The 27,450-nt window shown below is 37.4% G+C and overlaps 1 protein-coding gene across 1 annotated transcript in view; it reads left to right on the top strand.

Moving 5' to 3' along the window:
* Positions 1-2,353: 2,353 nt before the first annotated feature.
* The window catches only part of WNK3 (WNK lysine deficient protein kinase 3), a 154,448-nt gene continuing 129,351 nt past the window's right edge, over positions 2,354-27,450 (top strand). Inside the window, exon 1 of the mRNA XM_047093639.1 lies at positions 2,354-2,890. Coding sequence (XP_046949595.1) covers positions 2,354-2,890 — 537 coding nt within the window. The remainder of the gene's footprint in view (positions 2,891-27,450) is intronic.

The raw sequence follows: 27,450 nt of genomic DNA, 5'->3' as shown, positions 1-27,450 counted from the left end.
AAGAAAGCAGAAAGAAAATTCATTATTCCACCAGAGTTATGTATGTGTGTATGGAAGCTTACTGTATATATTTTTTCATTTAATCATATAACATATAGAGAATGTCTTTTTTATTTTATTTTTTTTGAGAGAGAGCATGCACACGTGCGAGCAGGAGAGAGGCAGAGGAAGAGCGAGAGGGGGAATCTTAAGCAGGCTCTATGCCCAGCATGGAGACCGACGCAGCTCTCAGTCTCACGACTGTGACGTTATGACCTGAGCCAAAATTAAGAGTTCATGCTTAGTTGACTGAGCCACCCAGGCGCCCAGGAATGGTTTCTCATCTCACTAAAAGCTACAGCGTTTTTAATGCTGCGTCATATCTCATTTTGATATTTAACTAAACCTCTGTTAGGCTTGTGTTTAGGAGAGTTTTTCCAAATTTTAAGTGTTATAATGAATGTTAAACCTTTGCCCAGATTCTTGACTATTTGCTAAGGCAAGTTCCCATAAGTGGTTCAGAGGATGCATATTTTTAAGTCTTTCATGCCATTTTTTTGGTATAGCATGTTAATATTTGACAGCAGTTTCTTTCTGTTTATATCTGAATGTAAGCTCATAAACAAGTATTTACATTTTTCAGGACTACTGTTAGATGTTCTTAACAGCATGATTGACAGCAGTCAAAAGGTAGAACAACCCAATCCATTGGCCAGATAAATGGAGAAGCAAAATGTGGTATATAAAAACAACGGAATATTGTTGAGTCTTAAAAAGGGATGAAATTATTGGGTGCCTGGGTTGCTCAGTCGGTTAAGCGGCCAACTTTGGCTCGGGTCATGATCTCACAGTTAGTGAGTTTGAGCCCCACATCGGGCTCTGTGCTGACAGCTTGGAGCCTGGAGCCTGCTTCCAATTCTGTCTCTCCCTCTTCCTCTGCTCCTTCCCTGCTTGCACTCTGTCTCACTCTCTCTCTCTCTCTCTCTCTCTCTCTCTAAAAATAAATAAACACTAAAAAAAAAGGAATGGAATTCTGATACATGCTACAACATGAATGAACCTTAAACATAATACAAAGTAAAATAAGCCAGACACAAAAGGACAAATATTGTATAATTCCACTTATATGAAATACCTAGAATAAGCAAGTTCATAGGGACATAAAGGAGAATAGAGATTACCAGAGGCTGGGAGGATGAGCAGTTTTTTAAAAATTTTTTTTTCAACGTTTTTTATTTATTTTTGGGACAGAGAGAGACAGAGCATGAACGGGGGAGGGGCAGAGAGAGAGAGGGAGACACAGAATCGGAAACAGGCTCCAGGCTCCGAGCCATCAGCCCAGAGCCCGACGCGGGGCTCAAACTCACGGACCACGAGATCGTGACCTGGCTGATGTCGGACGCTTAACCGACTGCGCCACCCAGGCGCCCCAGGATGAGCAGTTTTAATGGATATAGAATTTCAGTTTGCAATGATGAAAAAGTTCTAGAAATAGGTACTGGTAATGGTTGTACAGTGTTGTGAATGTACTTAATGCCACTGAATTGTACACTTAAAAATGGCTAAATGGTAAATTTGATATTAACTATATTTTACCACAATAAAAAATACTACTATTGGATTAATTTCAGAATTTTAGATAAAAACCACTTACTGAGAAATTATGTGCTTATTTTACTTATTTTGTGTTACCTTGTAGCTAAAGGTTTGGATACTTGTTTTATTTATTTATTTATTTATTTATTTTTTAATTTATTTATTTTTGAGACAGAGAAAGACAGAGCATGAACGGGAGAGGGTCAGAGAGAGAGGGAGACACAGAATCTGAAACAGGCTCCAGGCTCTGAGCAGTCAGCACAGAGCCCGACGCGGGGCTCGAACTCACATACCGTGACATCGTGACCTGAGCCGAAGTCGGATGCTCACCCGACTGAGCCACCCAGGCGCCCCTGGATACTTGTTTTAAATATGATTGATTGATAGATGGTGCTGAGAACTAAGTTCCTAACCAACATTCATGCAGTGTGAAGACTTATTGAGCTATATGCCAAGTAGTCTGCTAGGCATTGAGGACTACAGTGGTAAACAAGATAAGACACAGTGTGTCCCTGGAGTGTGCTGGTTGCTAAGATTGGACAGAAAAAGAACAAACTTCTTATTAAGAAAAAAGGGATTAAACAATCAGGTGACTTGTTTTCTCCTTAATGATTTCCTTTGTGGGGTGATTTTAAAATATCCTTTCCCCCCCCCTTCAGGTTGCTATGGAAACATAATGACCACATAAGTGGAAGTCCTTTCTGATAATCCTGATACCTGAGATGTAACTGGACTAAAGAGTGGAACAGGAAAAATTTTAGTGCTAACCTCAATTACAATGGCTACTGATTCAGGAGAGCCAGCTAGCACAGAAGATTCTGAGAAACCTGATGGAGTTTCATTGGAAGACAGAGCTCCTCAGGTTGCAGCAACTTTGACAGTGGAAGCTAGACTAAAAGAAAAAAACAGTACTTTCTCTGCTACTGGGGAAACTACAGAAAGGAAGAGGTTCTTCCGAAAGAGTGTTGAGATGATGGAAGATGATAAAGTTGCTGAATCTTCCTCCAAAGATGAGAGAATGAAGACTGCAACAAATATTCCAAGAGTAGAAAAGCTTCCTACAAATGTGCTGGGAGGTGGACAAGAAGTTAAATATGAACAGTGTTCAAAGGCAACTTCAGAGTCCTCAAAAGATTGTTTGAAGGAGAAAAATGAAAAGGAAATGGAAGAAGAAGCAGAAATGAAGGCTGTAGCTACTTCTCCTAGTGGCAGGTTCCTGAAATTTGACATTGAGCTGGGAAGAGGAGCATTTAAAACAGTATATAAAGGATTGGACACTGAAACATGGGTTGAGGTTGCTTGGTGTGAGCTGCAGGTGGGTATATAATCTTTTTGGTTTTAATAAATTCCAGTTTTAGCAGGCCTGGCCTTCTGAATGATCCAGGATTAATATGTATCATGGATTTAAAAAAAATTGAAAGGCTTGTTCCCCACCTCCCTGAAATGATGCTCTTTCCCTAGATCCTCTTAGGAGCTCCTGGAAGCCTTTTTTCCTCTTGGTCTTTTCCCTTCTCTTGTTTTCCCTTCTGTTTTAAAGGGGGGAAAAGCCTATCAATGCCTTCTTTGGGAAAATGTTCTTAATTTATTAACCTTGGGAAATTTCCCCCAAACTCTTGAGGTCTCATTTTGAAAACTTTTAGTAAATGTATGCCTTATAAGTTAGTTGATTGTTATACTAAATATTTAGGAGTGTGATATGTCAGGGATATATTTAATGCAATTCCTACCTTTTCTCTTTTTATTTCAACAAATTTTTAGGGGTTCATATGGTGTTTTTCAGAACAATGTTATGCTTGATTCTTTGAGGGCTTCTATTAATATAAACTTGCTCAATACCTTTAAATTTACCTCAAAGAGGATCTCTGGAAGGAATAATAACCAGAACCTACTGAGGTTAGTCAACTGGAATGTGTTTAGAAAGGAGAAATGAGAACAACAGAATAGTCGAATTACCTAGATATTTGGTTCCATAATAAATGTTTCTGAGGTACTTTTAACTAATGAAGTGCTAGAAGGGATTATAGTAAGAATAGTTTCAGAGAGATGTAGTTCAAATATAAGGAAAACCTTTGTGACCTCAGTCAGCCCATGGGAAATGTCAGTGTTCACATGAGATGCTTAAAATTAAGATTGAATAAAGCAAGTTGCTAAGTACAGGTTTTTGTTTTTTAAGTTCCAGTGGTTTCTGTGCATGTGGATGTGTACATATGTGTTGTGATCTCACCCATTCTGAATTTGCTGTAGGTTACCATTTCCTAACTTTACTGTCTGTCAGAATTAGTGTTTGCTTCATATGCAGATTCCAGAGCATGGTGTCAGAGATTCAGATTCAGTAAGTCTGGGATGGGATGCAAGACTTCAATTTTAACAAGCTTACAAAGTGTTTTGAATGTAGGAAGTCCCTTGACTCTAGGGTGTAAGTTACCTAGCAGTCAAGCCATTCTAGTAGTTCTTCAAAGGTGGGTGCATGTGTGGGTTTGCTTGGCTTTCTTCTCACCCCCTTGTACCCCTTTCAGAATTTTATAAGGTCTGTGACACAGTGGAAATATTAAGTAATATGAGAAAATAAATATCAAAATCACCTGAAATTTCAGTATTTTGAGGATGCTTTACACATTTTAGTATAGATATTTCTGGACTCTTTTTTTTTATTTTTTGCAAAAATGTATAATATATGACTATTTTTCCCCAAACAGTAGGATCTTTAAGGTTTTACAAAACCTTTTCTTTTTACTTATGATGAACATCTTTTCATTACCAGCAATTGTGAGTTTACATCATTATTTTTTAAAAAGTTTTATTTGTCAGAGAAAGAATGCGCATGCATGGGGGGAGGGGCAGAGAGAGAGGGACAAAGAGAGAATCCCAAGCGTGTTCCAGTGCTGTCAGCGTGGAGCCTGATGCGGGACTTGAACCCACGAACCATGAGATCATGACCTGAGCCTAAATCAAGAGTCGGACGCTCAACTGACTGAGCCACCCAGGTGCCCCATACATCATTATTTTTAATAGTGTCACCCTTTATAAGTTATTTAATCAGTCATCTGTTGTTGGACCTCTAGAATTTTTTCCAGTTTTTCACTATTATAACCACAGTTGTGATCAACATACTTGTATATATAATGAAAATATGTACATTTTAATTTCATTTCTGCATTGTGACATTGGTAACATTGATCTTTGAGTGATACTCTGTAAATGGAGGAAATAATTTCCATTCACTTGTTAGTAGAATACATAGTAAAGATATGTTAAGTATTTTGCAAATTGTATACTCTAGCTATATGTTAAAGGATGTTTAGGTAAAACTTAAAATACTCTAGTGACAGGGACTGCTTAGGGGAGTGCCTTCTATCATTCACCTGTGGAAAGACTAAGAGAGTCCATAAGGTCTTACTACTCAAAACGTGGTCCCTGGAGCAGCAGCGTGGACATCATCTGGGAGTTTGTTCGAACTGCAGGTTCCTAGGTCTCAGACCTACTGAATCAGAATCTGCTTCTTAGTGGCATCTGCAAGGTGATTGGTATGTATAGTAGTGTTTGAAAAGCACTGAAATAAGGGACCAGTCCAAGAGCTAGCTGAATCAGAGGAGGAATTCCTTTAATACACCAACTTGAGCTTTGTATTGTATCATACATACTGATTCCTGATATTTGCTGCAGACTTTCCAAATCAGAATCTCTAAGAGATGGGCCTGTGAGACTTATTTTTTGAAAGTTCCCCAGTTGATTGGAATACATAGCCAGATTTGGGAATCTCTCCTGTGGAGCAAATGTAAATATATAAAATACATTTTTTAATGATTATTTTTGAGGAGAGAGAGAGAGAGAGAGAAAGCATGTGTGCACATGTGTATGTGAGTTGGGGGAGGGGCAGAGAGAGGCAGGGACAGAGGATCTAAAGCAGGCTCTGTGTTGATAGCAGAGAGCCCAACGCGGGGCTAGAACCCACAAACTGCAAGATCATGACCTGAGCCAAACAATGTCAGATGATTAACCAACTGAGCTACCCAAGCGCCCCTAAAATACATTTTAATTTACACCAAGAACAATTGCAATTTTGTATTCTGAAAGGAATGTCAGAATTAGTGGACTTAATTGGTACAGTTTTTAGACATCACTTCATTTTCTGCTTATTTGGAATTAAGAAAAACTAACTTATGAGTACTATGCAGTTTTTAATGTAGAATTTCTCATTTTTTTCCAGTTTTCTTTATATTATAATTAAACAATTTTGTAGAAAAACACCCCATTGAATAGTTTAACTGTTTAAAGTATTCCAAATTCTTTTCCAACCTTTGTTTATATATATGTGTGTGTGTAGTATATAAAGTATTTCCATACTTTTGTTATCAATTTGATATGTATTTTTTGCTAACATCATTAAAATATTTATATTTTATTGCATTCATACCACCTGTTGCTTAAATCTTCTTCCCTGAAATTAGGCAGTTCTTTTTTTGTTTGTTTAATTTTTTGCATGTTTGATTTGAAAATCACAGCTTAACAAAGTCTTTTTATACCTTTTTCTCTTGATGGCATTTCCCCCCACTGTGGATATTTGAGCCTTATGTAACAGTTGCTAAAAGCACCAAATCCATTTGTTTAGAATACATTGACCTTATGGCAGTGCAAAGAACCAGAAAAGATAAGATTTTACTGCTGATATTTGACTTTGAGGATGTTAAAAATAAACAAACCCTTTGAAGACATAAGTCAGATTTAGGATTTGGCCATAAACATCTGCATTTTAACAGTTTGTCATAGTTTATGGTTTTGGTAACTTGATTTATACATCAGTGGAAAGGCTGACCTATTGTTCTTTGTAAAGAACTTGGTAAATTCTGATAAATTGGTAATTTACTGTGAGTGAGGCTATCAGTCATAAGTGCTGTTGGGAAGACTGTTTATTTTAGTTCGTGATGTTGAAAGACCTGGTCAGATGTTACTGAAAGGCCTGTTTAGTTACTCTTAGAAGGAGTCAGTCACAAGAATTTGTAGTATTTTCCTCTTCTAACAACTTGAGAATCAACAGCACTCCCCTTTTACACATGGAAACATAACCAGCTTTTGCTTTACTATAATTTGGAAAAACACGTCCACTAGTGTATTTGTCATTTGTTTTATTGATGGAACTGAGTTTGCACATAATGGGGCTATTTTCCAAATGGAGGGACATTTTTTTATTTGACTTTCTAAAATGTATTTGACTGTTCTTGTAATAAGCTTCACTGTAGGGTCACATATGTGACTGTGTGCTTCTCAGGGTAATTAAATGGGCCTCCTTTTCTATTTTAACCTAAAAAAATTTTAAATTTTAATCCCAATATGGTTAACATACAGTGTTATGTTAGTTTCAGGTATATAATTCCATACATCATCCAGTGCTCATCAGGACAAGTGCACTCCTAAATCCCTCTCATCTATTTAACTCATCCTCCTACCCACCTCCCATCTGGTAATAACCATCAGTTTGTTTTGTATAGTTAGTGTCTGTTTCTTGATTTTCCTCTCACCACTCTCTTCTTTTTTTCTCTTTGCTTGTTTGTTTTGTTTTCTTAAATCTGACACTATGAGTGAAATCATATAGTATTTGTCTTTCTCGGAGTTATTTCACTTAGCATTATACTCTCTATCTCCTAATGGGCCTCTTTTAAGTAGCATCTAACAAATAGAGCACTAACAAGTCTACCTATAGTCTCTGAGCTGAACCAAAAATGGCACTGAAAAGAAAGATTTTTTTAAATATGAAATTTGTTGTCAAATTGGTTTAAGATAGATTTTTAAAAAAAGACACAGTTGACTGTAGCAAGCTGACCTGTTGAGTGAGCATTCTAATGCTCTTTCATTATAGTAGTGAATGTATTCAGAGCAGTGCAATGGAAGTAGCAGTTTAAAAATCCATATTTCTACACCCATCAAAATTGTGGGGAAACTTGTTTCCATTTTATTTTCATTTATCATCTAAAATCACTTTGGGGAAAAGTGTATTTTTCAATACCAGCCCTACATTTAATTGTAAAATTAGAATTAGATAATAATATGAAAACAGCTGAACTTCCAAAAAAATAAAGAATAAAAAAATAAATGCTATAATTTCTATTTTTGAATAAATATTGTAGTCCCAAAGTATTCACTCTGGGATACTTTTGCTCTCAAAATATTTTGTTTTGGCTCTCTTGGAAATGTTTCCAGATTCTGTTTGAGCCACACACAAAAATGCTCCATTACATATATAACATACCCAAAATAGTGTTACTCAGTTTGATTCCCCCACTCTCTTCTGACCTAGCTCTCAAAGTGTAATATTCTCATGGATAAAGAAGATTACATTGAAGGGAGGAAGGATAAAGCTTGTTGCTTAAATATATATGTGCTTGTCTTTTTGTTTAAAAACTAGTCATGTAACTTTATCAAGTATAAACCAAAGGCAGGTATTTTCATAAAATGACGAAGTGTGAGAGTAGAAGGAGACAGACTTGGTTTGGGAAATAACATTTATTTTCCCAGTTAGTTCAGAGTTAGTTTTGAGCTAACTATCTGTTTGATTGATAAAATAAACTGATACATCTAGTAGTCTGAATAATTGCACTACAAAGATGTCCATGTCCTAATCCCTGGAATTTATGAATATTTTACCTTAAATTGCAAATTATTTATAGATGCAATTAAAGATTTTGTGGTGGGTAGATTATCCTACATTATCTGGGTGGGCCAAAGGTAATCACAAAGATCCTTAGAGGGGAAGGATTGTCATAGTCCAAAGGAGCTCTGACAATGGAAGCAGAGGTTGGAGTGAGGCGATTGATGGCAGTGGGCAATGAACCAAGGAATGTGGGCAACCTTTAAAAGCTAGAAAAGACAAGGAAACATTCTTCCTTAGAGCATGCAGAAGGAACACAACCTTGCCAATTACCTTGATTTCAGTCCAGTGAGACTCATTTTGGACATCTGATCTCCGTAAGTGGAAGGTAGTAAATTTGTGTTGTTTTAAACCACTAAATTTGTGGCAATTTATTAAAACCAAAATAAGAAATGAATACAATACACACAGCTGCCATTCATTCATTTGTTCATTCATTCAACAAATATTCAGTTCTACAATGTATCAGAACTGTGCTAAGTGCTAGGGTCATACTGGGGAGAAAAAGCAGACACAGGCCCTATTTTCATAAAACTTACAGTAGACGGAATGTATACTCAGTAAGAAGAAAGCTTGGAAATTGGAATTAGTGAAAAGATCAAAGGTTTGTTAAATATAGGTTTGTTTGAAGGAAATGGTAGAGTTGGGAGTATCGGGCAACAGGGATACCATTCCTTTACTACTTAGTTTTCTTTTTTTAACTTTTTGAGATAATTTGCTACTAACTGAAGAATTTGAAAGATAGCATAGAAAGTTCCTGTATGCCCTTCACTCACTTTCCCCTTATGTTAATATCTTAACCAGAGAAAATTGATCAAAACTTAAGAAATTAAAATTAGTATAGTACTATTGACTGAAGTACAGAATTTATTTGGATTTTGCCAGTTTTCCCACTGATGTGCTTTATCAATGTGGTGATCGATTTAGGGTCCCACATTGCATTTAGTTGCTACATCCTCTTAGTCTCTTCCAGTCTGTGACAGTTCTTCAGTCATGTTTTTTATGATCTTAAACTTAAAAAATTTTTTAATGTTTATTTATTTTTGAGAGAGAGAGAGAGGGCCAGAAAGAGGGAGATAGAGGATCTGAAGCAGGCTTCACAATGTGAGCACAGAGCCCAACACGGGGCTTGAACTAATTGTGAGATCATGACCTGAGCTGAAGTTAAGAGTCAGTTGCTTAACCTGCTGAGCCACCCAGGTGCCCCTGATCTTGAACTTTTAGAGTATGGCTCAGTTTTTTTTATAGAATGTCTCTTCATTGGGGTTTGTCATGTTTTCTCATTATTAGATTTAGGTTATGAATTTTGAGAAGAATACCAGAGAGGTGATACAACCTTCTCAGTGCATCATAGCAGATGATGTTGGTGTGGATTACTGGTAATGATAACCTGATCATTTGGTTAAGGTGGTTTCTAATAGATTTTCTGTACTGTAAAATTAATAAATTTCCCTTTGTAGATTAATACATACCTTGGGAGGAGATACTTTGAGACTATGCAAGTATCTGTTTCTCCTTAAACTTTGTCCAATTGTTTTGGCAACAATTGGTGTATATCTTGCCTGTAATAAGTATTACTGTGGTATTCTAATGGTGATTTTCTACTTGCCACATTCCTTCCACAGTTATTAATTGGAATTAACTCTTAGTTTTATGTGGTTTCTTCCTAAGTATGACCGTTAAGTTTCTAAAAGCCCAACAATTGGGGAATTTGTCATTGAGGAACTTTAGTATATTTTAAATTATTAATAATGACATCATACACTTTCCATTTTTCAAAATTAATGTTAATTGTGCACTGTATAAGTACCTGGATAGGTACTTAATTTGAATAATTTATTTAGTCTTTGCAATAGTTCTATGTGATAGAGATGATTAGTTTTCAGATGGTAGAACTGAGGTTTAGATACATTCAGTAACTTGCCCAAAGGGGTAGAGCAGGGATTTGTATTCATCAGTGGTATATAAGAAACATTTATATAGATGATTTAAGAATTTCCCTCTCATCTTTTGTTTTAATCATTTTAGAACAATTTCTTAAATGGACCCTGTTTAAGGTTCTTCAAATTAAACTACTAAGGCTCAATGGATACTTAATAGTGTCATTTAAGGACACACCCTGGCTTGGGGCCTCTGAGGAACAGTTTAATGGCTGGGTTGCCTTGGTTCAGTGTCTGGCTCTCATCTTTTGTCTGTGTGCAGAGATGGTTAGACATGTTGGGGAGACTAACTTGCACTAATTCAAAAGCCTAAATCTAGGACACAAGTTTATTAATTTAGAATGAAGAATACAGTTGGTAGGTCAAATGTTCTGTTTGGTCTGTGGGCTAGATACAGAGGACACTAAATTATAATGAGAAAGTGGCTTGGCAAGAATAGAGTCAGAACAAAGGAACTAGATGTTCCTGTGTGTGTTCTGCCACGACCATAGACCAAGTAAATGAACTGTATGCTCAGGTCCTGTCTGAATGAGGACATCCTCTTTGTTCAACAGTACTGGTAGACAAGTGAACCTGGTTCTGTATTTGGTTCATTCACCTTCCCATGTGCTATCTTGACTACCATGGATGAGCACTATTTTTAAAAGAATTGATACTGTTGCTAAGAGCTTTAACATGCTAATTAATGGCCAGACTCTGACTGTTACATGCTGATTTTTTTATTAGTATGTTGATGTTACCATTTACAGATTATTGTTATCTTTTAGTTCTGAGACTCTATACCATCTCTCCAAGGAAAGTGGTTTGTGAATGAGGTATCTGCAATCCTTGCTGTGAATACTGTTGATGAGAGGCAAAGCAATGAACTAGAAAGTGCTCAGGATTCAGAATATGGCAGACCTGGGTTCCATTGTTGCCTGTGCCAGTTGGGTACCTTGGGCAAGATAAACAACTCAACAGTTTGGAAACTTAGCTTTTTACTTTTCAAAAAAGAATTAGAATTAATATTTCTGATATGCAAAGGACAATAAAGAATAACATGATGGAAACTGGGTATCTACTGCTCAGCTTGAAAAAAAAATGTTGAGGATCAGAGATAATTATTATAAAACATGTGGTACGTGTTTGAGTGTTCAGTAAATGATAGTGATAAAATACTGAGCGACCTCATATTTATCCAGAATATTTATTGATAGACTGTTTTGTAAGTTAAACACCATTTTGAAGCCTTCGTTGAACTTGTTATAATACTTGACCAAGTTATAATACAGCTTTTATAACATTGTTGATGATTTCTTCCTTCACATTTGCAGAAACAGAGCCACATAGCCTCTGACCTGGTTATGTAGTTCATTGTTGATGTTTGCATTAAGAGACATAGCTGATAAGGCCATAGTTGACCTTTTGGAAATGAAATACTTCTTTGTTTTGTTTTGTTTTTATTTTTTAATAGTTTTTATTTAAATTCCAGTTAGTTAGATTCCACCTACACCTGCCTAAATAACCCAGAAAACCGCCAGAGGATTAGCAGAACGGAGTCACCAGACCCAAGTGCAGACGAGAGGCCCGCGGAAGAGGGTAGGAAGGGCGGCGAGGCAGTGCGCGCTCCACGGACTGGCGGGAGGGAGCCGGGGTGGAGGGGCGGCTCGCCAGCCAAGCAGAGCCCCCGAGTCCGGCTTGCAAAAGCGGAGGGGCCTGACGGACTGTGTTCCGACAGCAAGCGCGACTTAGCGTCTGGGAGGTCATAAGTTAACAGCTCTGCTCGGAAAGCGGGAAGGCTGGAGGACAAAGGGAGGGTGAGCTGCGGAGCCCCCGGACGACAGAGCTCAGTTTGGTGGGGAACAAAGGCGCTCGCCAGCGCCATCTCCCCCGCCCATCCCCCAGCCAAAATCCCGAAGGGAACCGGTTCCGGCCAGGGAAATTGCTCGCTCCGCGCAAACACCCAACTCTGTGCTTCTGCGGAGCCAAACCTCCTGCAGCGGATCTGACTCCCTTCAGCTGCCACAGGGCCCCTCCTGAAGTGGATCACCTAAGAAGAAGCGAGCTAAGCCTGTCCCCCCTACCGCCGTGCACCTTGCCTTCCCACCCCAGCTAATACGCCAGATCCCCAGCATCACAAGCCTGGCAGTGTGCAAGTAGCCCAGACGGGCCACGCCACCCCACAGTGAATCCCGCCCCTAGGAGAGGGGAAGAGAAGGCACACACCAGTCTGACTGTGGCCCCAGCACTGGGCTGGGGGCAGACATCAGGACTGACTGCGGCCCCGCCCACCAACTCCAGTTATACACCACAGCACAGGGGAAGTGCCCTGCAGGTCCTCACCACACCAGGGACTATCCAAAATGACCAAGCGGAAGAATTCCCCTCAGAAGAATCTCCAGGAAATAACAACAGCTAATGAGCTGATCAAAAAGGATTTAAATAATATAACAGAAAGTGAATTTAGAATAATAGTCATAAAATTAATCGCTGGGCTTGAAAACAGTATACAGGACAGCAGAGAATCTCTTGCTACAGAGATCAAGGGACTAAGGAACAGTCACGAGGAGCTGAAAAGCGCTTTAAATGAAATGCAAAACAAAATGGAAACAACGACAGCTCGGATGGAAGAGGCAGAGGAGAGAATAGGTGAACTAGAAGATAAAGTTATGGAAAAAGAGGAAGCTGAGAAAAAGAGAGATAAAAAAATCCAGGAGTATGAGGGGAAAATTAGAGAACTAAGTGATACACTAAAAAGAAATAATATACGCATAATTGGTATCCCAGAGGAGGAAGAGAGAGGGAAAGGTGCTGAAGGGGTACTTGAAGAAATAATAGCTGAGAACTTCCCTGAACTGGGGAAGGAAAAAGGCATTGAAATCCAAGAGGCACAGAGAACTCCCTTCAGACGTAACTTGAATCGATCTTCTGCACGACATATCATAGTGAAACTGGCAAAATACAAGGATAAAGAGAAAATTCTGAAAGCAGCAAGGGGTAAACATGCCCTCACATATAAAGGGAGACCTATAAGACTCGACTGATCTCTCTTTTGAAACTTGGCAGGCCAGAAAGAATTGGCACGATATCTTCAGTGTGCTAAACAGAAAAAATATGCAGCCGAGAATCCTTTATCCAGCAAGTCTGTCATTTAGAATAGAAGGAGAGATAAAGGTCTTCCCAAACAAACAAAAACTGAAGGAATTTGTCACCACTAAACCAGCCCTACAAGAGATCCTAAGGAGGACCCTGTGAGACAAAGTACCAGAGACATCACTACAAGCATAAAACATACAGACATCACAATGACTCTAAACCCGTATCTTTCTATAATAACACTGAATGTAAATGGATTAAATGCGCCAACCAAAAGACATAGGGTATCAGAATGGATAAAAAAACAAGACCCATCTATTTTCTGTCTACAAGAGACTCATTTTAGACCTGAGGACACCTTTGGATTCAGAGTGAGGGGATGGAGAACTATTTATCATGCTACTGGAAGCCAAAAGAAAGCTGGAGTAGCCATACTTATATCAGACAAACTAGACTTTAAATTAAAGGCTGTAACAAGAGATGAAGAAGGACATTATATAATAGTTACAGGGTCTATCCATCAGGAAGAGCTAACAATTATAAATGTCTATGCGCCGAATACCGGAGCCCCCAAATATATAAAACAATTACTCATAAACAGAAGCAACCTTATTGATAAGAATGTGGTAATTGCTGGGGACTTTAACACCCCACTTACAGAAATGGATAGATCATGTAGACACACGGTCAATAAAGAAACAAGGGCCCTGAATGAGACATTGGATCAGATGGACTTGACAGATCTATTTAGAACTCTGCATCCCAAAGCAACAGAATATACTTTCTTCTCGAGTGCACATGGAACATTCTCCAAGATAGATCATATACTGGGTCACAAACAGCCCTTCATAAGTTTACAAGAATTGAAATTATACCATGCATACTTTCAGACCACAATGCTATGAAGCTTGAAATCAACCACAGGAAAAAGTCTGGAAAACCTCCAAAAGCATGGAGGTTAAAGAACACCCTACTAACGAATGAGTGGGTCAACCAGGCAATTAGAGAAGAAATCAAAAAATATATGGAAACAAACGAAAATGAAAATACAACAATCCAAACACTTTGGGACGCAGCAAAGGAAGTCCTGAGAGGAAAATACATTGCAATCCAGGCCTATCTCAAGAAACAAGAAAAATCCCAAATACAAAATCTAACAGCACACCTAAAGGAAATAGAAGCAGAACAGCAAAGGCAGCCTAAACCCAGCAGAAGAAGAGAAATAATAAAGATCGGGGCGCCTGGGTGGCGCAGTCGGTTGGGCGTCCGACTTCAGCCAGGTCACGATCTCGCGCTCTGTGAGTTCGAGCCCCGCGTCAGGCTCTGGGCTGATGGCTCAGAGCCTGGAGCCTGTTTCCGATTCTGTGTCTCCCTCTCTCTCTGCCCCTTCCCCGCTCATGCTCTGTCTCTCTCTGTCCCAAAAATAAATAAGTGTTGAAAAAAAAAATTAAAAAAAAAAAAAGAAATAATAAAGATCAGAGCAGAAATAAACAATATAGAATCTAAAAAAACTGTAGAGCAGATCAACGAAACCAAGTGTTGGTTTTTTGAAAAAATAAATAAAATTGACAAACCTCTAGCCAGGCTTCTCAAAAAGAAAAGGGAGATGACCCAAATAGATAAAATCATGAATGAAAATGGAATTATTACAACCAATCCCTCAGAGATACAATCAATTATCAGGGAATACTATGCAAAATTATATGCCAACAAATTGGACAACCTGGAAGAAATGGACAAATTCCTAAACACCCACACTCTTCCAAAACTCAATCAGGAGGAAATAGAAAGCTTGAACAGACCCATAACCAGCGAAGAAATTGAATCGGTTATCAAAAATCTCCCAACAAATAAGAGTCCAGGACCAGATGGCTTCCCAGGGGAGTTCTACCAGACGTTTAAAGCAGAGATAATACCTATCCTTCTCAAGCTATTCCAAGAAATAGAAAGGGAAGGAAAACTTCCAGACTCATTCTATGAAGCCAGTATTACTTTGATTCCTAAACCAGACAGAGACCCAGTAAAAAAAGAGAACTACAGGCCAATATCCCTGATGAATATGGATGCCAAAATTCTCAATAAGATACTAGCAAATCGAATTCAACAGCATATAAAAAGAATTATTCACCATGATCAAGTGGGATTCATTCCTGGGATGCAGGGCTGGTTCAACATTCGCAAATCAATCAACGTGATACATCACATTAACAAAAAAAAAGAGAAGAACCATATGATCCTGTCAATCGATGCAGAAAAGGCCTTTGACAAAATCCAGCACCCTTTCTTAATAAAAACCCTTGAGAGGGGCGCCTGGGTGGCGCAGTCGGTTAAGCGTCCGACTTCAGCCAGGTCACGATCTCGCGGTCTGGGAGTTTGAGCCCCGTGTCAGGCTCTGGGCTGATGGCTCAGAGCCTGGAGCCTGTTTCCGATTCTGTGTCTCCCTCTCTCTCTGCCCCTCCCCCGTTCATGCTCTGTCTCTCTCTGTCCCAAAAATAAATAAAACGTTGAAAAAAAAAAAAACAAAAAAAAAAACCCTCGAGAAAGTCGGGATAGAAGGAATATACTTAAAGATCATAAAAGCCATTTATGAAAAGCCCACAGCTAACATCATCCTCAACGGGGAAAAACTGAGAGCTTTTTCCCTGAGATCAGGAACACGACAGGGATGCCCACTCTCACCGCTGTTGTTTAACATAGTGCTGGAAGTTCTAGCATCAGCAATCAGACAACAAAAGGAAATCAAAGGCATCAAAATTGGCAAAGATGAAGTCAAGCTTTCGCTTTTTGCAGATGACATGATATTATCCATGGAAAATCCGATTGACTCCACCAAAAGTCTGCTAGAACTGATACATGAATTCAGCAAAGTTGCAGGATACAAAATCAATGTACAGAAATCAGTTGCATTCTTATACACTAACAATGAAGCCACAGAAAGACAAATAAAGAAACTGATCCCATTCACAATTGCACCAAGAAGCATAAAATACCTAGGAATAAATCTAACCAAAGATGTAAAAGATCTGTATGCTGAAAACTATAGAAAGCTTAGGAAGGTAATTGAAGAAGATTTAAAGAAATGGAAAGACATTCCCTGCTCATGGATTGGAAAAATAAATATTGTCAAAATGTCAATACTACCCAAAGCTATCTACACATTCAATGCAATCCCAATCAAAATTGCACCAGCATTCTTCTCGAAACTAGAACAAGCAATCCTAAAATTCATATGGAACCACAAAAGGCCCCGAATAGCCAAAGGAATTTTGAAGAAGACCAAAGCAGGAGGCATCACAATCCCAGACTTTAGCCTCTACTACAAAGCTGTCATCATCAAGACAGCATGGTATTGGCACAAAAACAGACACACAGACCAATGCAATAGAATAGAAACCCCAGAACTAGACCCACAAACGTATGGCCAACTCATCTTTGACAAAGCAGGAAAGAACATCCAATGGAAAAAAGACAGTCTCTTTAACAAATGGTGCTGGGAGAACTGGACAGCAACATGCAGAAGGTTGAAACTAGACCACTTTCTCACACCATTTACAAAAATAAACTCAAAATGGATAAAGGACCTAAATGTGAGACAGGAAACCATCAAAACCTTAGAGGAGAAAGCAGGAAAAGACCTCTCTGACCTCAGCCGTAGCAATCTCTTACTCGACACATCCCCAAAGGCAAGGGAATTAAAAGCAAAAGTGAATTACTGGGACCTTATGAAGATAAAAAGCTTCTGCACAGCAAAGGAAACAACCAACAAAACTAAAAGGCAAGGAACGGAATGGGAAAAGATATTTGCAAATGACATATCGGACAAAGGGCTAGTATCTAAAATCTATAAAGAGCTCACCAAACTCCACACCCGAAAAACAAATAATCCAGTGAAGAAATGGGCAGAAAACATGAAGAGACACTTCTCTAAAGAAGACATCCAGATGGCCAACAGGCACATGAAAAGATGTTCAACGTCGCTCCTTATCAGGGAAATACAAATCAAAACCACACTCAGGTATCACCTCACGCCAGTCAGAGTGGCCAAAATGAACAAATCAGGAGACTATAGATGCTGGAGAGGATGTGGAGAAACGGGAACCCTCTTGCACTGTTGGTGGGAATGCAAATTGGTGCAGCTGCTCTGGAAAGCAGTGTGGAGGTTCCTCAGAAAATTAAAAATAGACCTACCCTATGACCCAGGAATAGCACTGCTAGGAATCTATCCAAGGGATACAGGAGTACTGATGCATAGGGGCACTTGTACCCCAATGTTCATAGCAGCACTCTCAACAATAGCCAAATTATGGAAAGAGCCTAAATGTCCATCAACTGATGAATGGATAAAGAAATTGTGGTTTATATACACAATGGAATACTATGTGGCAATGAGAAAAAATGAAATATGGCCTTTTGTAGCAACGTGGATGGAACTGGAGAGTGTGATGCTAAGTGAAATAAGCCATACAGAGAAAGACAGATACCATATGGTTTCACTCTTATGTGGATCCTGAGAAACTTAACAGGAACCCATGGGGGAGGGGAAGGAAAAAAAAAAAAGAGAGGTTAGAGTGGGAGAGAGCCAAAGCATAAGAGACTGTTAAAAACTGAGAACAAACTGAGGGTTGATGGGGGGTGGGAGGGAGGGGAGGATGGGTGATGGGTATTGAGGAGGGCACCTTTTGGGATGAGCACTGGGTGTTGTATGGAAACCAATTTGTCAATAAATTTCATATATATAAAAAAAATAAATAAATTCCAGTTAGTTAATATACAAAAAGAAGAAGAAAAACCAGTATTGCACTGTATGTTAACTAACTAAAGTTTAAGTAAAACAAAGAGGGGCGCCTGTGTGGCTCAGTTGGTTAAACATTCGACTCTTGGTTTTGGCTCAGGTCATCATCTTATGGTTGTTGGAATAGAGCCCCACACAGCATGGAGCCTGTTTGAGATTCTCTCTCTCTCTCTCTCTCTCTCTCTCTCTCTCTCTCTCTCTCTCTCTCTGGATGCCCCCCCGCTTCCCTGCTCATGCATGCTCTCTCTCTCAAATAAAAAAAAGAAAAAAAAAAGAAAAATCAGTTAACATACAGTGTAATATTAGTTTCAGGTGTACAGTATAGTGATTCATCAATTCCATACAACATCTGGTGCTCATCATAAGTGCACTCCTTAATTCCCATCATCTACTTCAGCCATTCCCCACATACCTTCCCTCTGGTAGCTATCAGTTTTCCATAGTCAGGAGTCTGTTTCTTGATTTGCCTTTCTCTCTCTTCTTTTCCCTTTGCTCGTTTGTTTTGTATCTTAAATTCCACATATGAGTGAAATCATATAGTATTTGTCTTTTGCTGGCCGACTTATTTCACTTAGCATTATACTCTCTAGCTCCATCCATGTCTTCGCAAATGGCAAAATACCATTCTTTTTAATGGCTGTGTTATATTCCATTATATGTAGTGTGTGTGTGTGTGTGTGTGTGTGTGTGTGTGTGTACAGCCCACACTGACGAATGGATAAAGAAGATGTCATGTATATATATGTGTGTATGTGTATGTGTATACATATCCATTAGTTGATGGACACTTGGGCTGTTTCCATAACTTGGCTACTGTAGATAATGCCACTGTAAACATCAGGGTGCATGTATCCCTTTGAATTAGTATATTTGTATCCTTTGGGTAAATACCTAGTAGTGCAATTGCTGGATCGTAGGGTAGTTCTATTTTTAACTTTTTGAGGAACCTCCACACTGTTTTCTGCAGTGGCTGCAGCAGTTTGCATTCCCACCAACAGTGCAAGAGAGTTCTCCTTTCTGCACATCCTCACCAACACCTGTTATTGACTGTGTTGTTGATTTTAGCCATTCTGACAAGTAGGAGGTGATATCTCATTGTAGTTTTGATTTGAATTTCCCTGACCATCAGTGATGTTGCACATCTTTTCACATGTCTGTTGGCCATCTGTATGTCTTCTTTAGAATGAAATGCTTCTTATCTTGAATAAATACATATGCATGTTAGTCATGTTGGTACTATGCCTTATCTCAGGAAAGATTTTGTATATGTTGTTAGCATTCCATATATTATGATAGATTAAGTGCTTAGTTAACATTCACAAAAAGATAGTATTTCTTTTTTTAAAAAATTTTTAAAATTTATTTTGAAAGAGAGTACAAATTGGAGAGGGGCAGAGAGAAATGGAGAGAGAGAGAGTCCCAAGCAGGCTCTTCACTGCCATTGCAGAGCCTGATGGCGGGGCTCGAACCCACGAAACTGTGATGTCATGACCTGAGTTGAAATGAAGAGCTGGACACTCAACTGACTGAGCCACACAGGCACCCCCAAGACAGTATTTCTTTTTAAAGTAGTGTGGAGTAGTTGAAGTCAATTTGGTAAATTTGTATTTGACTTCTTTTATTATTATTATTATTATTTAATGTTTATCTTTGAGAGAGACAGAGAGAGACAGAGAGCAAGCAGGGGAGGGGCAGAGAAAGAGGGAGACACAGAATCTGAAGCGGGCTCCAGGCTCTGAGCTGTCAGCCCAGACCCCGACAGGGGGCTCAAACTTACAAACTGTGAGATCATGACCTGAGCTGAAGTTGGACGCTTAACCGGCTGAGCCACCCAGGTGCTCCATGTATTTGACTTCTATTATATCCAGTTATATAATTTAATAATATTGAAAAATTGGTACTTGATACTTTTTTGGTCACCTTACCTAGAGACAGTAAGATTTAGGGATCATTTTTATATAATTTTCCTGACTTCTGTATCAACTCCATTAGCTATCACTGCTTTCTGATTTGCCTTTTGTGTTTCATCATTTCTTTTTTTGTATAAGAACTCTCATTGGTGATGTGTGAAAGTTACCGTATTAAAGTGGTTATCATAATACAGTATTGTGTGTGTGTGTCAGTGTGTGTTTAAAGGAAGATTACTGTAGTAGCTGAAAGCTGTTCTCTGGATTTTGGTGCTAGTTTGGCAGGTTTACTTTCCACTCACTGAATTATAAGTGGACCTTGGAAGATCTTGGCTATACCTTTTCAGTGGACTTTACCTCCAGCAATACATCTGGGACAGCAGTTATAATTTTGTAAAGTTCTTTACTCTTAATGCTGACTACTTTTGATTCCTAGGATCAGAGGATAAGATGGAGTAGTTTAGTTTGGAACATGAATGACTTATATTCTACTAATTTAATCAAGACATCAAATTTTATTCATTATTCTTCAGAATAGATCTGCTGATCTATCACAAGTGGATGACTTCCAGCTAATTACAGGGACATTTAGGACTTAATTAGTCATCTTAAGTTAGAAAAGCATAAACATTTATGTCCAGGTCTTCTTTTTTTAAATGTTTATTTTTGAGAGAGAGAGAAAGAGTGTGCAAGCAGGCGAGGGGCAGAGAGAGAGGGAGACCCAGAATCTGAAGCAGGCTCCAGGCTCTTAGCTGCAGCATGGAACCCAATGGGGGTGGGGCTTGAACTCATGAACTTTGAGATCGTGACCTGAGCTGAAGTCAGACACTTAACTGACTGAGCCACCCAGGTGCTCCTTCCAGGTCTCTTCTAAGTGTAGTATCTTTTGTTCTTGTTCTTTGACTTCCGTAACTCTTTTAGCATTTTCTTTATATAACATTGCATAAGTTTAAAGTGTATACTGTGTTGGCTTGATACATTTATATATTGCAATGTGATTGCTACAGTAGCATTAGCTAACACTTATTGTCATGTCACACATTTATCATTTCTTTTTTGTGTTGAAAGCAGTTAAGATTTAGTCTGTTAGCAACTTTGAAGTTTATAATATTGTTGGCTATAATCACAATATCATATGTTAGATCTTCACAACTTACTTATTTACTAGTTGTACATTTATATCCTTAGACAACATATCCCAAATTCCCTCTGTACCACCCACCCCCTGGTAACTGCTATTCTACTCTGTTTTTACAAATTCATTTTTTAGATTCCACATATAAGTGATATGACACACTGTTTGTGTCTCAGATATCTACACACCCATTTTCATTGCAGCATTGTTCATAATAGCCAAGATATGGAAACATCTTAAGTATCTTGTCAGCAGATGAATGCATAAAGAAGATGTGATGCATATATATACACAATGGAATATTATTTAGATATATGCAATGGAATATTATTTAGCCACAAGAAAGCAGGAAATCCTGCCTTTGTGACAGCATGGATGGATCTGGAAGGCATTATTCTAAGTGAGATAAGTCAGATAGAGAAAGACAAATAACATATTAATTCCTTACCTCTTTTTAAAAATTTTTTTTGTTGTGGCACAATGTACGTAACATTAAAATTTACCGTTTTACCCATTTTAAGTGCACAATTCAGTGGCATTAAGTATATTCACATTGTTTTACAACCATTACCACCTCCCATCTCCAGAACTTTTAAACGTCCCAAACTGAAGCTCTATACCCATTAATCAATAATTCCCCTTTCCCCACTCTCCTAGCCCCTGGTAACCACTATTGTACTTTCTGTCTCTATGAATTTGCCTATTCTAGGTACCTTGTAAAAGTGGAATCCTACAATATTTGCCTTTTTGTGTCTGGGTTATTCCACTTAGCATAACCTTTTCAAGTTTCATCCATGTTGTAGCATGTATTAAAATTTTATTCCTTTTTAAGGCATTTAAGGCATACATTCCATTGTATGTATATACCACATTTGTTTTATCTGTTTATCCATTGATGTACATTTCTGTTGTTTCTTCTGACTATGATGAATAATGCTGTCATAAACATTAGTGTGTAAATATCTGTTTAAGTCCCTGCTTTTAATTCTTTTTGGTATATATCTAGAAGTGGATTTGCTGGATCATATGGTAATTCTATGTTCAATTTTTCAGAAACTGCCATACTATTTTCACAGTGGCTGTACCATTTTGCATTCCTGCTAGCAATGTACAAGGGTTCCAGTTTTTCTACATCTTTGCCAACTCTTTGTTATTTTCTGTTTTTTGTTTTGTTTGGTTTGTTTTTTTAAAATAGCATCGTGTTGGTCTCAGTGCTGACAGTGCAGAGCCTGCTAGGGATTCTCTCCTTTTCTCTGCCTCTCCTCTCTCTCTCTCTCTTTCTCTCTCTCTCTCTGTCAAGATAAATACATGAAACATAGCCATCCTAATAGATGTAAAGTGCTATCTCATTCTGGTTTTGATTGTTTTCCCTAGTGACTAGTGACGTTGAGCCTCTTTTCATGTGCTTACTATGAATTTATATTTCATTCTTTGGAGAAATAACTATTCAAGTCCTTTACCAATTTTTAAATTGGGTTGTTTGTTTTTTTGGTTGTTGTGTTTATGGTTGTTGAGTTGTCAGAGTTCTTTATATGATCTGAATATTAATCCCTCATCAGATATATGAATTGCAAATGTTTTCTTCTATACTGTGGATTGTCTTTTCATTCTTTTAATAGTACTTTGATGTACGAAAGTTTTAAATTTTGACTAAGTCCAATTTATCTAATTTTTCTTATCTCTATCCTTTTGGTGTCATATCCAAAAATTTATTGTTGCACCCAATAGCATGAAGCTTTCCTCTATTTTTTCTTCTAGAAGTTTTTTTTTTTTTTAATTTTTTTTTTAACGTTTATTTATTTTTGGGACAGAGAGAGACAGAGCATGAACGGGGGAGGGGCAGAGAGAGAGGGAGACACAGAATCTGAAACAGGCTCCAGGCTCCGAGCCATCAGCCCAGAGCCCGACGCGGGGCTCGAACTCACGGACCGCGAGATCGTGACCTGGCTGAAGTCGGACGCTTAACCGACTGCGCCACCCAGGCGCCCCTAGAAGTTTTTTTTTTTTTTAATTTTTAGCTCTTATGTTTAGGTCTTTGATACATTTTGAGTTAATTTTTGTATATGGTGTAAGCTAAGAGTCCAACTTTACGTTTTTTGCATGTGGATACCCAGTTTGCCCAACCATTTGTTGAAGAGACTGTCCTTTTCCCATTGGTTGATCTTGGCATCATTGTTGAAAATCATTTATTTGACCATATATGCAAGGGATTATTCCTGGCTCTGTAGTCTCATTGATCTTTTTGTCTGCCTTTATGCCAGTATCACACTGTTTTGATTACTGTAGTTTTATAGTAAGTTTTTTAAATCAGAAACTCCAACTTTGTTCTTTTTCAAGATTATTTTGGGAATTTGAGGTCTTTGAGATTCCACATGAATTTTAGGATTTTTTAAAATTTATGCAGATAATGTCATTGGGATTTTGATAGGGACTGCATTGTATATCATGCATTATGAACATATTTGATTTAGCTAGCACATGATATACTTAATTTTACTACTTCCATTTTATTTTAGGTTCTTTATATATTTTACTTTTTGTTTCCTTTATTCCTGTTGACTTAGATCACATTTTTTTCATTTTTACAACTTGTTAGCTTCTTTTTCATAGCACTGAAAATCAAATAAACTAATTCAGCAAAGTTGTAGGATACAAAACCAACACTCAAAAATCAGTTGTGTTTCCGTACTGAAATTAATAACCCAAAAAGGAAATTAAGAAAACAATTCCATTTATAATAGCATCAAAAAGAACAAAATATGTAGGAAGAAATTTAATTAAAGGGGTGAAAGACTTGTAACACTGAAAACTACAAAACATTGCTAAATTTATTTTTTAATTTTTTTAATGTTTTTACTTATTTTTGAGAGACAGAAAGAGAGCATGAGTGAGGGAGGGGAAGAGAGAGAGGGAGACACAGGATTTGAAGCAGGCTCCAGGCTCTGAGCTGGCAGCACAGAGCCTGACCCAGGGCTGGAACTCACGAACCATGAGATCATGACCTGAGCTGAAGTCGGACACTTAACCGACTGAGCCAGCCAGGTGCCCCAAAACATTGCTAAATTTAAAGAAGACATAAATAAATGGAATTTAATGGCTAGAAGGCTTAATATCGTTAAGTGTCAATGCCAAAGGAGATTGGCAAATACAATGCAGTCCCTATCAAAATCAAAAAGTACTATATATCCATCAAATGAAGTCTGTGGACTCAGCCTCCCAGATGGGGTTAAAAGACAAAACCCACATGTGTTGTTTGCTAAAAATATACTTGAAACAGTGATAAAGAAAGGTTAAGATAAACATATGCACAAGAAAGAGAAAAGAGGAGTGGCAATATTAATGTATCACAGAAGGAAGAAAGTAAAGTTAAAACATTGAACAGGATTTTATGAAATTATTTACTTCACAGTTTAAGAAGATATATCAAAGACCTGTAGGCACCAAAAATAATTTGGCTAGTAATTTAAACTAAGAATCTGTAATAGATTCAAGGAAAATAGGTAAACATATGGTTATAGTAGGAAATTCCAGGTCCTATTATTTCAAAATAGGACAGATCGAGTAGACAAAAAGTGAATAAATATAGAGGAACTAGATAGTATAATCCACAGACTTCATTTGATGGATATATAGTACTTTATATCCTTCAAAGAGAGAATATACATTAATACAGTCTGAAGCCTCTAAAAAAGTTGGTCAAATATGTGGCCCATAGAAAATATTAAGTTAAATAAAATATGTTTTATATTCTGCATTACTCAGTAAAATTAGAAATAATGAAACAAATAACTAAAAGATTCTTAATTGGAAATCAGAAATCACATTTCTAGACAAATTTTGGATTGAGGAGAAAATCAAAACTGAAATTATAAACTACCTAGAAAGCTATAAAATAGAGGACGTTACAGTGAAACTTGTGGATCATTGCAAAAGCTATTCCCAGAAGAAAATTTATCACTAAAATGTCTTCATTATTAATGAATAATAACTAGAAGGGATGTAGTACTCTTGAGACATTAGGGAAATAATAGCAAAGGAAAAGCAAAATAAAAGAAGAGGGAATTAATAAAGATAACTGAAATTAATAAAAACTTGCAACCATAAAAATACGATAAATAAATTTTACTCATTTTGACTTTCTGAAAAAATGATTAATGAACCTGATGAAGAAAAATAAAGAGTGCAAAAATACATGAGAGAAGAAGTGACAAATGAAATATAGCCATGCTCTGGAAAAGAGTCAAAGAAGTAGAAGAGAACATGATGTACAACTTTGTCAACAAAATTATCCCAACATTTTAGTGTGAAACATTTCAAATATAGGCAAAGAGTTCTTGGATGTAACAATGAACACATGATCCATGAAAGTAGAAAAATAAATAAATTGGACTTCAACAAAATTAAAATATTTTGCTCTTATGAAAGATACTATTAAGAGAATGAGAAGGTAATCCAGAGAGTGGCAGAGAGTATTTTCAAATCACATATGTGATAAAGTACTTGTATGCAGAATCTATAAAGAACTTGTGGGGGGCGCCTGGGTGTCTCAGTTGGTTAAGCGTCCAACTTTGGTTCAGATCATGATCTCACAGTTCTGAGTTCGAGCCCTGAATCAGGCCCTCTGCTGTCAGTATGGAGCCCACTTGAGATCCTCTTGTCTCCTTCTCTCTCTGCTCTGTTTGTTCTCTATGGTTAGGAGTCTGTTTCTTGGTTTGCCTCTCTCTTTCTTTTCCCATTTGTTCATTTGTTTTTAACTTCCACATATAAGTGAAATCATATGGTGTTTGTCTTTCTCTGACTGACTTATTTCACTTAGCATAATACTCTTTAGGTCCATCCTTGTCTTTGCAAGGATGCAAAGACACATCTTCTTTATTCATTCATCAGTTGATGGACACTTGGGCTGTTTCCATAATTTGACTACTATAGATAATGCTACTATAAACATCGGGGTGCATGTATCCCTTTGAATTAGTATTTTTGTATTTTTTGTGTAAATACCAAGTAGTGCAATTGCTGGATCATAGGGTAGTTCTATTTTTAACTTTTTGAAGAACCTCTATACTGTTTTCCAGAGTGCCTATACCAGTTTGCGTTTCCACCAACAGTATAAGAAGGTTCCCCTTTCTCCACATCCTTGCCAGCACCTGTTGTTTCCTGTGTTGATGTTAGCCATTCTGACAGGTGTGAGGTTATATATCATTAGTTTTGTATTTCCCTGATGATCAGTGATGTTGAGCATCTATTCATGTGTTTGTTAGCCATCTGTATGTCTTCTTCAGAAGAATGCCTATTCATATCTTCTGCCCATTTTCTTAACTGGATTATTTGTTTTTGAGGGGTGTTAAGTTGTATACATTATTTATATTTTTCGGATAGTAACCCTTTCTCAGATATGTCATTTGCAGACTTCTTCTCCCATTCTGTGGGTTGCCTTTTAGTTGTGTTGATTGTTTCCTTTGCTGTGAAGAAGCTTTTTATATTCAGGAAGTCCCAGTAGTTTATTTTTGCTAAACAAAAGAAACCTCTCTAATGATACTCTTTCATGTTTATCAAGTTAATATTTTTTCTACTCTTTTTCCTTTTTTTCCTACTCTCTTGAGTTTCATAAAAATACAGTCTATCAATATATGTATTTTATCTTTAAAAAAATCTTTGGTTTGAACCCTCCTCTTATTTCCAATGCTATTATGGATTTGTTTATATATTTCTTTTGCCATTTTGATGGAATTTAGGAAGAGAAGGGATTTAATTTAATTTAATATGTTGTCAATCATCTTGAAATGGAAATCATACCTAAATTTTTAACGAGGATACTTGATTATTTCTCTGTTAAAATCAAAACTTAAAATAGTTCTGCCACTCCTTCCTCTCCTGCTCCCTCTTGCAGAAGACAAAAATTGCTTTTATTCTTCCTTTTTTTGTTAGAATTTTTTAAATTAAATTAAAATTTTTGTAGTCTCACATTTTTATTTAAATTCCAGCTAACATACAGTGTAAATTAGTTTCAGGTGTAGAATTTACTGATTCCTCACTTATTACATACAACATTCAGTGATCATCTGGAGTTTTAATTCCAGGCTTTCTTTTTGCATTATATATCTTCTATTTTAATTATTGTTTAGAAAATTCATTCCATTTTACCAACCACATTAACCACTATTACTTAGCCTTTACCCTAAGTAAGCATTATTGGCAATTTATTACTATTTATTGTATGCCACACACTCCTTTTCTAATGATTTTATTTGGCCATATTTTTTTGAAATTCTTTGAATAATATTTTCAGAAGGGGTGTATGGAATGATGTACTTTGGGTCCTTATTTTCTTAAAAATGTGTCTGTTTTTCCCTTATAAATTTGATTGGTTATTTTTCTGGGTT

This window comes from Lynx rufus, unplaced genomic scaffold, assembly GCF_022079265.1.
Source record: "Lynx rufus isolate CCGP_SWC_20201006 ecotype Redwood Valley unplaced genomic scaffold, mLynRuf1.p SCAF_35, whole genome shotgun sequence".
NCBI classification, from domain to species: Eukaryota; Metazoa; Chordata; class Mammalia; order Carnivora; family Felidae; genus Lynx; species Lynx rufus.
Note: the sequence above shows the minus strand (reverse complement) of the source record. Positions and strands in the feature narration are given on the sequence as shown.